This window comes from Geotrypetes seraphini, chromosome 10, assembly GCF_902459505.1.
Source record: "Geotrypetes seraphini chromosome 10, aGeoSer1.1, whole genome shotgun sequence".
NCBI lineage: Eukaryota > Metazoa > Chordata > Amphibia > Gymnophiona > Dermophiidae > Geotrypetes > Geotrypetes seraphini.
In genome coordinates, this window is record NC_047093.1 from 137091324 (window position 1) to 137104544 (window position 13221).

General features: G+C 41.9%; 1 protein-coding gene across 1 annotated transcript in view; it reads left to right on the top strand.

The window, feature by feature from the left end:
• The window catches only part of LOC117368642 (vomeronasal type-2 receptor 116-like), a 65538-nt gene that overhangs the window by 19650 nt on the left and 32667 nt on the right, over positions 1-13221 (top strand). Inside the window, exons 3-5 of the mRNA XM_033962369.1 lie at positions 1544-1616; positions 3203-3219; positions 6131-6928. Coding sequence (XP_033818260.1) covers positions 1544-1616; positions 3203-3219; positions 6131-6928 — 888 coding nt within the window. The remainder of the gene's footprint in view (positions 1-1543; positions 1617-3202; positions 3220-6130; positions 6929-13221) is intronic.

The window sequence follows — 13221 nt, forward strand, 5'->3', positions numbered from 1 at the left end:
TACCTTGAGGCCGAGGTCGAGGGTTGATCGGCAGCAAACGGGTCCGCCATGTGGGCCCGTCGGCGGCAGAGCACCCGGTGTTGGAAAGTTGCGCACCAGGGGCAAGTTTCGGTCAGATGATCGGCCCCCAGGCAAAGGATGTACCAACGTTGCGGGTCTGTGATCGATAAGAGAGGCTCGCACCTGGTGCACTTTTTAAAGCCAGTAACAGGCCGGGACATAGAAAAAACAGGCGGCCGCGGCCTACCAGACCACGTGGCTGCGACGACCCGGGAGCCCCCGGGTCGCGAAACAAAATCGCGTATACGCGATGAGCAGGAAAAAGAACTAAAAAACAAACAACTATTCGCATAGCGACTTTTTAAACGAATAAAACAAGAAATTGCCATGCAAAGAAGGCACTTGGGGCAGATCTAGGAAAATCAAGTCTTCTTAGCTCCGCGGAAAAAAACGAACTGGAGACCACGAGGAGGGGATGCACCCTCTAGTGGAGCAGGAGGCACGCATGCGTGGTGCAGCACAGCAAGATTGAATTTTCAATCAAGTTTGCTTGAAATGCTGTCCGTATCGGGGCTCCGTAGATGACGTCACCTACATGTGAGAATATCATGCCTGCTTGTCCTGAGATAAGCCCATATTGTATTCCAAGCAGTTTTAGTTGAGGTCTTAGATTTAAAAATTCCTCCCTCAAATTCGCTGTCTTTTTTGCAAAATCAGGAACTAATAGGATTTTTGACTCTTTATATGGTATATTTTTGTTTTGCTTTGCAAATTGTAACATCTCCTTGGCCTGTTGAAAACGTAAAACAATGGTCTAGGGGCAGAAGAACAGTTGAACCGTTTACTTGGAATTCTGTGGGCCCTCTCTATTTCAAATGGAAGCTTAGAGGAGAGTGGGACCAATTTGGGAATAAAATGTTGTAAAAAGGTAATTACTGTATATCTTTCTTTTCTGAATTTTCCGGTAATCCCAAAAGTCTAATGTTCCTTCTCCTAGATCTGTTTTCAAGATCTAAAAGCTGATTTGATAGTTCTTGCATTTCCTTGTGATTCTGTTTGCACTGAATCATAGCCGATTCTGCTTTTCCCATTCTTCCATCTAGATTTTCTAAACGAGCATTTGTTACCTCGATCTTTTTGGCTAAATTAGCAACTTCTTCTATCACTGTCTCCAGCTTCTCTGAATTCCATGTGGTAGCAGTTTAATACAACAAAATTCCTCCATGAATTCATCCTTTTCTGTCGGCTCAACTGGCAAGGGAACTTTACACGGCGTCAGCTGTTCTTACTTACTTCTCTTTGATTTGTTCCCAGCGAACGCTGTTTCTAAATTAATTTGCTTAGTTGAGGCCATAATAGATCATGAATGACCAATCTGGCAGTAGACTTGAATTTTTGAACCGATAAGAAATTAAAGTTATGCCTGGAGGAGTGGAGCTAGTTAATCACCCAGCCATCTTCTAGCGCAGTCAAGCCACGCCCCCCCCAGGCAGAGATTGTTGATGAAGAGGCTAATGATAAGGTTAATTCTGGGTTTGTGCAGGATAGTGAAATGGCGGATAATGACATTACCTATGATATGGAAATAGAATGTTCTGATTTGCCCAGCTCTGAAGGTATGGACATAGGCTGAGAGCCATTGCTAATAAGGGAGCTGGAAGGAAAAGTAAAGTCTGCCCAAGTTTATTGAAAATGTTGAGGTTTTGTTTTGAACTTTAAATACAAGCTACAGGCAGTCATTTTGTTGGGATCTGGGGAGGGGATCTTTCCAAGCTGATTCATAGAGGGAAAATTATTTGGAGAGGATCCTACCCTTGGGGCATTAAGCCTAACCCCAAGGGAGTTTTGCCTGGCAGAAATGAGAAGCCGCAGACAAGCTCCTCAATAATTGACATCAAGGACAATGCAAACGGGCAATTATTACCCAAAAGCTGACAATATTTTATTTAAGCAGAATATGATAATGTAATAGCACAAAATATATTTAACAAAGGATAGTGTCTCAATTGGTATACATTGGAGGGATTGGTACAGGTTAATGCCAAGGCAAAAGAATATCTAGCTGTAAATTACTCATTCCTAGCTTACACAAAGGCATGCATCAATTTTTATAACCTTCTCTCATGGCTACACCCTTTATTCTTATGCCAATCAAAACTCATATTGCAAATTTGCTCCAATCTACCATATCCTATCATTTCCTGGTAACCATAGCTGTGTTTATGTATAAATGACCAATCCGTACACAAGTCCACAGTTTTTTCTGTAGGTCTGTCTTTTCCTTATTTGGCAATTTAAAGTTGTTGTTTTTTGTGTTAGCTGGTGTCAGGTCCAGCCTAGCTAAAAAGTTCAGTACATTCATAAGGCCTGACGCCTATATCTTTACATCCAGTTGTTTTGCTTGTGCTTCTCTGTAACGGGACCATATATCTTCTTGCTCACATGATTCATGTTCAAATCCATGACAAGCCTTTGTTCTTCCAGAAAAGTTTGGTGTCGTGCAGTCCTCAGCTTGCTTCTTTAATACATGAAACTTAAGCAGGTTGAAAATGAAATGCAGGGCAGACTTGCATATAGAGTCTTGATATCAGTAAGTTAATTATAGTTCCACTTCATGTGGGATGCAGGGACCTTGTGGGGGGCCAAAGGGCCTTTCCTCAGAAGAAAAGCTTTTGTTTTGTTGGAAAAAGGCTTTTATATTTTGTCATATATTTGGACAGCAATTGTTTCGTTTTGGATTGTGAATGCTGGACTTAAGCTCAAAGTGATACATACCTGAGCATTTTATTTGACACTTGTTTATACTGGTGAAACAATAAACAGTACCCATGAAAATTGCACCCAAAGTTTTGAACTCTTTTATTTTGATCCCAAAACAACCTCGCAAACCGCTCGGCCGAGGTTTGTGTGCATGGGTTAGGTCACTTGCTGAGCCCAGCTTGGCCATGCCCGGTCACAACAGGCAGTCAGTTTTCTCAAAGCTATGGGTAGATCTCATTCAATGGGTAAGAGAAGTTGCATGTTATTGGTATGGATATAGAATTTTGAGTCCATTGACTGAAGCAGTTCAGCCAAAGGCTTAAGGTGGATATTAAATCAGATGGAAGAGAGTATGGACCCCTGTGGTACCCCACAGTTCACTGTCCAAGGTAATGATGTATTGTTGCTGAACAAAACTCATTGTTGTCTCTTTGACAAATAGGTTTTGAGCCATGTACTGTAAGTACTGTGCTACAAATATCTTTTTTTGCCAGTCTTGTAAGAATGATATTATGATTCAGTGTTAAAGGCTAATGTCCTGTAATGATCCCTGTGCAGATTATCAAGAAGGGACACAAGAATTATCTCTGTTCTATACCCAGGTCTGAAGCCAGAATGACATCCTGGTCTAGATATTTACATTCATTTAACCGGTTATTGAGTTGAATGCAAACTGTCCATTCTATGTTTTGTCAGGAAACACATGTTAGGGACTGGTTGGTAGTTTTTGAGCTTGTCCTCATCAAGGGAGCTCTTTATCATCAGGAGGTGTACCACAGGTCTTTTTTTCTGTTGTTGGCTGCTGCCCTTCTCCAAACAAGGAGTGAACAATTTAATTGGCCCCTTCAACGAGGCAAATACTCACTTGTACTATTTTTGCTGGACAGCGGGCAGGTTGTAGGCCATAGGCCTTTCAGGGGGATTTCAAAAGCTTCCTCTGTGAGCTGGTTGAATGAGTCTCAGATGGTTCTGCATCTTTCTTTTCTATTTCTAAAATCTGATTTGATTTCTTAGCTGACACCACACATTGAGCTCTGGATTTCAATGTATCCTCAGTGATGATATCTAGGTCCTTTCCATGGGACGAAGTGTGAAGTTATAAAATTTGCAGATGACACTAAACTCTGCAGCAGAGTTAGGACCACAGAGGAGTGCGAAGACCTGCAAAGGGACCTAAGCAAACTGGAAGAGTGGGCAAATAAATGGCAAATGCGCTTTAACATAGAGAAATGCAATGTCATGCATGTAGGGAAAAGGAACCCGATGTTCAGCTACAAAATGGGGGGGAGCATTGCTGGGGGAAAGTAATCTTGAAAAAGACTTGGGTGTGCTGGTGGATACAAAAATGAAATCATCGGCACAATGTACAGCGACCTCAAAGAAAGCAAACAGAATGCTGGGCATCATTAAGAAGGGTATCACAACCAGGACGAAGGAAGTCATCATGCCGCTGTATCGTGCGATGGTGCGCCCGCATATGGAATACTGTGTCCAATATTGGTCACCGTACCTCAAGAAGGACATGGCGATACTTGAGAGGGTCCAGAGAAGAGCGACAAAAATGATAAAAAGGTATGGAAGACTGTTCATACGCTGACAGGCTGGACAAGCTGGGGCTCTTCTCCCTGGAGAAAAGGAGACTTAGAGGAGACATGATAGAAACTTTCAAGATCATGAAGGGCATAGAGAAGGATAGGTTCTTAAGACCACGAGGAACCACAAGTACGAGAGGGTACTCGGAGAAACTGGAAGGGGACAGGTTTAGAACCAATGCCAGGAGGTTTTTCTTCACTCAGAGGGTTGTGTACACATGGATCGCGCTCCCGGAGGAGGTGATCGGGCAGAGTACACTACGGGGATTCAAAGAGGGATTGGATATATTCATGAAGGATAGGGGGATTGAGAGGTACAGAGAGAGGTAGATAGGGTATAGAAAGAGTATAGATAGAAAAATAAGGGGGCTATAGGGCTAAATCAAGAAAACCTGACAGGTCATGGACCTGATGGGCCGCCGCGGGTGCAGACTGCTGGGCGCGATGGACCTCTGGTCTGACCCAGCGGAGGCAACTTCTTTATGTTCTTATGGGTGGTGACTTCTAACATGGAACCCTGCACTTGATTATATTTAACCTCATCTACCCGAACACTAATCTCTGTTTTCATGAGAAAGGAGCCTTGAAAATGAAACCAAGTGGTGCAACCAGTAGGAAGAAATATCAGCCCATCTTCCTGCCTACTGTTTCCACTTGAAATGTCCCTATTTCCCTTTACTTCAAATGCAATCACTCTCAAAAAGTTGTCTCAAACTCAAACCTTTTGCAGGACCACATTTTGGATTTGTAGGTACTTGGAGGGCCGCAGAAAAAATAGTTAATGTCTTATTAAAGAAATGACAATTTTGCATGAGGTAAAACTCTATATAGTTTAGAAATCTTCCCCCCCCCCCTCACGAAGGCCTGCATGTTCCCCTCTTCTTTGCAGTGTCCTCCAGCTTCCTCCCTGGGATCCCGGTCTTAGTTTGAGCTAATTACCGCAGCCTGCAGAGAGGATCGCTGTGTTGTAGTGTTCCTTGCAGACTTCCATCGGCCTCCACAGCATGTTCTCTCTGCTGTGGTCCTGCCTCTCCTCTGATGTCAGGGGCAGAATCGCGGCAGAGGGAACGTGCTCCTGAGGACAACGGCAGCCTGCAAGGATTGCTACAGCACTGGCAATCCTCTCTGCAGGCTGTGGTAATAATCTGAAGGTAAGAGTGGGAGATGGGGGGGGGAATCCAGAAGTATCTGCAAAGAGTGGTCAGCACTAGTACAGACCACGGGCCACAAAATAGTACCAGACGGGCCGCATTTAGCCCACAGGCCGACACTTTCAGACTACTGATCTAAAACAAATATACATACTTTTTAATGACCGGATTGAAGAATATTTACAGCTTGAAAAATTTACTGACTGTTCCCACCTTGTATTCTTCCAGAGGCTCCAAAGAAAAGCCAATACCATTTAATGTTGCCTTGATTAACTTGCAAAGCAATACTACACTAAAATCATTCTAGATTCAAATATATTTATCTACCTCCTTGGATTTGTGAGGGAGGGTGGAAGGAAGAGAGTTGGCCTAATGTGAGGCTGTCTATGTGTAAATGACTAAATATCCCCAAAGGGGGAGCATGCAATATCAGGTATATTATACATCCCTTTATAAAATGACCCTCATAAAGAGCAATTTTATAAAGGAGAGACTAACAGGAGCCTAGACACAAGCACCCTCCTGCAAACTATGTGCTGTTAAATCCTATGACCTATGTGATATAAGCTGTTCTCTCAGAGAGATGAAAAAGGATTATATATTCATTATTTTATATTGTCCTGACAGGTCAGTTATATCTCACAGAATCTTTATATGAGTGACCCTGTTAAGTATCCTTATTTTTACCGGACTATCCCCAATGAGTTGCATCTCTGTGCTGCGATAGGCAAGCTACTGAAGTATTTTGGTTGGAAATGGGTCAATATCTTATCAACCAATGACGAAAGCAGTGTGAGAGCTATCAAGATCATGAAAGAAGGGATTGAACGGAATGGTGGCTGCATCGCATTACATCAAACCTTTCCTCACCAGAGAAGAATCGCAAATTTTGAATTACAGATATTTTTTAGAGCAATTAACCAATCATCTACTGTGAACATTTTCTACTTTTATAAAAATTCTGCATATTCTCTAAATGATCTACGGAATCTTCAAGCAAATGTGAAAAGGGGCCTGGTTTTTATCACTATAGCTGAGGTAGAAAAAAAAGACAATCTAAAACACTTTAACATAAGCAACAAGTTCTTTATATTCAAACCATATAAGAAAGCTATGCCACATTTTTATAAATTTATCCGTGAGATGATACCTGTCAGGCTGGCAAATGATGTCAATAGTAAATATTGGTGGAAGGTCCTGTGTGACAGCAGATGCCCAAAGAAGATCAGAAGAGACTGCAACTCTTCACTTGAGAAAGGTTTCGTAGCTCACTGTCTTGGCACATTCTATGGGAGCAGCTACAGTGTGTATAATGCTGTTTATGCCGTGGCACACGCACTGCATAACATGATCATGTCTGGCTCAAGAAATGGCACTACATGGACTAGAGAAAATATGGACGTTTTGGACTCTTTGCCATGGAAGGTAAGGACCTGAATTCAGGACAAGATTAGTTCATCGAGGGCCCCTAGGCACCCAGGTCCACTGGGCCCTCTGCCTCCCTATCATGCCCCCCTGCCTTGCCCCATTTATTTACCCATTTTCTTATTTACTTCCACTTTATTTCTTTTATATTAAAATTCAAAACAAACAACAAAGATTACCATAACCAGTGTACAGTTTTTCTTCTATGCAACCTCCAAAGATCTCTGACCAAATCCCCCCTTCCTTCCTAGAGGAAGAGATCTGTAGCTGGCAGGGCTTTGGGAAGCCCACAAATTTATATTTTGCACTTGGGTAGGAGGCAAGGGGCATGGCGGGAAGAAAATTTAGTGCCCGCCATTTTATTGGACTAATAAATTTCTCAATTAGCTTTCAGAGATTAAAACCTTTTTCTTCAGGTCAATAAACTATACTGCTTTTACAGTATCCCTGTTCTGACCCAGGAAAGGAGTTATTGTCTTTGAATTAGTAAAATATGTATTAAAATAAGTCCAATAAACATTTCCATTTTCTATTAATAAAATATTATCAACACAGTTACAATAATACTTTATCCTAAAGCAAAAATAAATAAATAAAACAAATATAATTTTTTTTCCTACCTTTGTCATCTTTCTGCATTCCTCATCATTTTCTTCCTTCCATCCACTGTCTGCCCTCTCTCTGCCTCTTCCATATGGCATCTGATCTTTTTGCATGCCTCTTTCTAAAACTGTCTGCCTCTCCCTTCCATCTCTCCCTCCCTCCCACAAGATTTTAGCATCAATCTCTCTCTCTCCCCTCCTTTCATAATAATAATAATAATAATAATAATAATAATAATAATAATAATAATAATAATAATAATAATAACTTTATTTTTCTATACCGCCATAGTCAGGCGACTTCTAGGCGGTTTACATTGTAAGAAGGCTGGACATTCAGCGAATAACAAGTACAGTACAATACTAATACAATACAATAAATTCACATATAATACAGTAGAGTGAGTCCAAATTCAAAACATACAATAAGTTTAAATACAGTACCGAATAAAGAGACTAGATGCAGTACAATAGTCTAAATGGTAACTTACATATTAATTGGAGATCTAAGGGTAATGAGTGTCTGAAAGATTTAGAACATCCATGAGAGGGGTCTTAGTGGGGAGGGGACCGTTTTAGTCTATGAATTTAGTGAATAGGGTGGTTTTGATCGATTTGCGGAAAGTATTATAAGTCATGTTTGGTTCGTTTATGTGGTTTTTCAGCCAGGTTTGCTGTCTGTTCGCTTGGAACTGGAAGGTTCTGTCCAAGAAGGATTTGTATCTGCAGCCTGTAATCTTTGGGTATGCAAAGATGTTTTTGTTTCTGGTCGTTCTTGTGGGGTTGTATAGGGTGAAGTGAGTTTGTAGGTATGAAGGTGCTAGTCCCCAGGCTTGTTTGAAACAGGTGCAAGCGAATTTGAATAGAATTCGCGCTTCTATTGGAAGCCAGTGTAGTTTTTTGTAGTAGGGGCTGATGTGATCGTTTTTTCTTAGCCCAAAAATTAGGCGTACGGCGGTGTTTTGTATTAGTCTCAGTTTTATTATTGTTTTTTGTGGGATGCCTAGGTAGATGATGTTGCAGTAGTCAAGGAGGGATAGGATCAGTGCCTGAACCAGCAACCTGAATGAAGAAGGGTCAAAGTATTTTTTTATGGTTCTTAGTTTCCATAATGTGTAAAAGCATTTTTTCACTAGTAAGTTTGTGTGGTCGGTCATAGTTAGGTGAGTGTCAAGAGTGATGCCTAGTATTTTTATGTTTTTGGAAATTGCGTATTCGTGATTATTTATTTTTATCGATGTTCTCGTAATTTTGTCATTGGGACTAGCCAGAAAGACTTTTGTTTTTTCTGCGTTTAGTTTTAGTTTGAAATTAGTGGTCCATTTATCGATTTCGGTCATTGTGTTTGAGAGATTATCTATAATTTCTTTTGTGATGTCGTTTAAGGGTATGAGGATGGATATGTCATCCGCATAAATGTAGTATATTAAATTTAGTTTTTGTAGTAGGTGACCTAAGGAGGCGATATAGATATTGAAAAGTGTGGGGGATAGGGGGGAACCTTGAGGTACGCCTGAAGGGTTTTTCCATGGTTTAGAGTAGTTTCCATTGCTGATTACTCGGTAGGATCTATTTGTTAGGAACTCTTGGAACCATTTCTTTGCCTTTCCCGAGATTCCCATTGCTTCAAGGCACAGTAGCATGATTTCGTGGTCTACCAAGTCGAACGCGCTGCTGAGATCTAATTGTAGGATCAGTGCGCTTTTGCCCTTGCTAAAGAGATCATAAAGGTGGTTCAGCAAGGAGGCTAGGACAGTTTCTGTGTTGTATCCTTTTCTGAATCCTGATTGGTGATCGTTAAGGAGGTTGAATTTGTCTAGGTAATTGACTAGTTGAAGGTTGACCAATCCTTCCTGTATCTTTGTGAAGAGGGGAATGCTTGCTATGGGTCTGAAATTGGATGTCAGTGCTGGGGAGGCTTTCTGATCTTTGGGGATTGGGGTGATTAGTATATGTCCCATTTTTTTGTTTAGTGTTCCGTTTGCAAGGGCGAATGTTAGCCATGTGAAAAGTTCCTTTTTAAATTCTAGGGGGGCAGTTGACATGATTTTAGAGGGACATGTATCAAGTAGGCAGTTAGATTTGGTGTACTTGTTAAATAAATTTAGGAATTGCTGCCAGTTTGGGTATTCGAGGTGGTCCCATAACATGTCTACTCTGGTGTCTTGGTCATGGGGATCCAGGAATTGGAGAGCATTTGCTGTGGATGTGGGTAGAGTTGCTCTTAATTCGGTGATTTTGTTTTGAAAGAAATTGGCTAGGGTTTGTGCTGAAGGAGTTTGCTCAGTATCCTTTTTCAGTATTTGTGTTGTATCGGTTATAGTTTTTACTAGTTTGAATAATTCTTTGCTGTTTATTTTTGATGTACCGATTTTATTTGCATAATGCTTAGTGCGTTTTTCTTTGATCAGATTTTTGTATATTTTCATTTTTTGTTTCCAGTGTGTCTTGTCTGAGTCATTGTTTGTTTTTTGCCAGATTCTCTCCAATTTTCTTAGTTCCTGTTTGGTGGTTAGAAGTTCACAGTCAAACCATTCGTTTGGTGGTCTATTTTTCTTTTTGTATGTTTTATATGGTGCTATTAGGTCTAAGATTTCTTTGCTGTAGATTTCCCATGATGCGGGGAAGTCTTGAATTTCATTGTTTATGGGTTGTAACTCGTAATGGGTCCAGAATTCGGTTGGGTTAATAATGCCACGGGTGGTTACTGTGTTCAAATTTGCGTTTTTGTGTTTTTGATGTGTATTCTGTTTCTGCCAATGTAGATTGAACTTGCCAATGAAATGGTCTGACCAGATACATTTTTCCCAGGGACCTGAGTGGTATTGTATTTTGGGGGTTAGTATTTCTTTGTGGGAGAAGGTGATTAGATCTAGTTTGTGTCCTTTTTCGTGGGTTATTTCTGTGTCTGGGTTTGGAAAGTCCAGTGACATAAGGAGGTTGGCGATTTCAGTTATTTCTGGTTTTGTCTTTAGTTCTAGGTGAGTGTTTATGTCACCCAGAAGCAGGTTGTATGAGCCTTTTAGGTTAGATAAGGTAAGGAATTCGGCGAATTCCTCTTTCGCGCTTGACCATTTTTTGGGTGGGATGTAGAATAGAGTTGTGGTTAATGATTCTTCTAACTGTGCGTTAGTGATTATGCAAGTTAGTATTTCGAGGTTATCTGAAGATTTGGAGTCGGTCATGGTGTAATTGTAGTGATCTTTTAGGATGATCGCTAGTCCTCCTCCTTTTTTCCAGTTTCTTGATAGTGGGATAATTTTATATCCCTGAGGAAGAAATTCTCTCATGATAGTGTCGGTGTCAGAGATCATCCATGTTTCTGTCAGAAACAGGAGATCGGGTTTTGTTTGTAGTATCCAATCATTTATTATGTGGGCTTTGTTTCTCACAGAACGGGTGTTTAGGTAATATCCCTTAATGTTTTCGTAACTGTTAGCTGTAGGGATTTCCGAAAATGTTATCTTTTTTATGTTTCTGTTGCAGAGCTTGTTCTTGTGTGGTTTGCGGTGTTTGCGGGTGGTGTTTAGTACTGTGATTTGATGAAGGTCTTGTTTTGGTTGGTTTTGTAGGAGTTGGAGAGGGTTGGAGGGCTTAGTTAGTTCGATTGGTCTGAGCCAGGAGATGGGGTAGGTGTGCATAGGTTGGGGGAGGTTGTCTTCATTGCCCCAGCATTTAGAGCTTAATAGGCATAGGTATAGAATCCCTAAGAGTAGTTGTTGTTTGTTGCAGCTTGCCATGTTGTGTGGTAAGGTGAGTGGTTCGGGTTGTGATAAGTGAGGACTATTGCCTGGCTGGGTGTGGCTGGGTCAGCAGATACTAGAGAGGTAGTGGTGGGGTGAAACTGGTTTTGTAGACGAGTAAGATCTGGTATCTGTCTCCTTCCTTCTTTCCTCCTCCCAGGTCTGGTATCTTTCTCCTTCCCTTCTCTCTCCATGGTCTGGTATCTCTTTTCCTTCGTAATAAATAGCCTACTCTATAAAAGAAGGGTCATAACATATAAACTGGAAGAAACAGACCTACTCTCAATTCATGGAACTGTCTTGAATCTATGGGCTTTCAAGTTTGCACCACTTAATTAATACTGGTTAGAAGTGCCAATGTTTTCAGAAAATTTAATAGATAGCAGAGGGTGGCAATCAGTTTATGGGAACTTTTTGACAAAAAGTCAGAAGTTCACCAGGGCTGATTAAACATACAGCACCCTAGAGTGCCTGCAAGGTTACCCACAAACATATAACGCCATCCTCTAGCTCTAGCTCAATAAGCTTTTTTTGTATACAGTCCTCCCCCATGAATTCAAGGTCGGCGGTTCACGGTCCTGATCATTCGCAGTATTTTACGACATGTATCGCCGACCAGAAAAGGACAGCTGGAGAGGCAGGATAGGGCAGCCAGAGCGCCAGCGAATGAAGGAAATCACTCACTGTGTGCTCTGACAGCCTCTTCCTGTACTAAAGTCGGGCCTCATCAATCAGGAGCTGCTTTGACACGCACCTCCTGATTGGTAAGGCCCGAGTTTAGTACAGGAAGAGGCAATCGGAGCATACAACGAATGATTTCCTTCACTCGACGATACTCTAGCTGCTCTTTCCTGCCTCTCCTGCTGCCCTCTCCAGTCTCACCCATGAAAAACCATATTTGCGGTTTTTCAAGATTCATGGGGGTCCTGGAGCCAGTGGCATACCTAGGGTATGTGGCACCCGGGGCCCATCATTTTTTGACACCCCCCCATATTTTTTGTAATAACCATGAAAAATAAATGGTCATAATAGAAACAGGCACTGAAAATTTTCTTTTATTGAACCTCATATATGTAACCATTAATCCAAACATAAAGCAGTTACTTACCATAACAGGTGTTATCCAGGGACAGCAGGCATATATTCTCACATATGGAGCCCGATGCGGACAGCTTTTCAAGCAAACTTGATTGAAGATTCAAGTTTGCTGTGCTGCACCACGCATGTGTGCCTCCTGCTCCACTAGAGGGCGCATCCCCTCCTCGTGGTCTCCAGTTCACATAACCAGCAAAGAAGCCAACCTCGGGGAGGCGGGCGGGTTGTGAGAATATATGCCTGCTGTCCCTGGATAACACCTGTTACGGTAAGTAACTGTGCTTTATCCCAGGACAAGCAGGCATGATATTCTCACATGTGGGTGACCTCTAAGCTAACTGAAAAAGGGATGGAGGGAAGTTGGCAATTTAAGAAAACAGATTATGCAATACCGATTGGCCGAAATGGCCAACGCTCCTGGACAATGTATACAGACAGTAGTGAGAGGTGAAAGTATGAACCGAAGACCACGTGGCAGCCTTGCAGATTTCCTCAATAGGCGTGGACCGGAGGAAAGCTACGGAAGCTGCCATCGTTCGGACCCTATGTCCCGTTACTCGACCATGCAGCGCGAGACCAGCCTGAGCGTAGCAAAAAGAAATACAAGCAGCCAACCAGTTGGACAAGGTGCGCTTGGAAACTGGGCGACCCAACCGATTAGGGTCGAAGGACAAAAACAATTGTGGAACTGTCCGATGAGACTGAGTGCGTTGAAGGTAAAAGGCCAACACTCTTTTACAGTCAAGAGTGTGGAGCGCCACCTCTCCAGGATGAGAGTGGGGCTTGGGAAAAAACACGGGCAAAACAATGGACTGATTGAGATGGAAATCAGACACCACCTTAGGCAAAAACT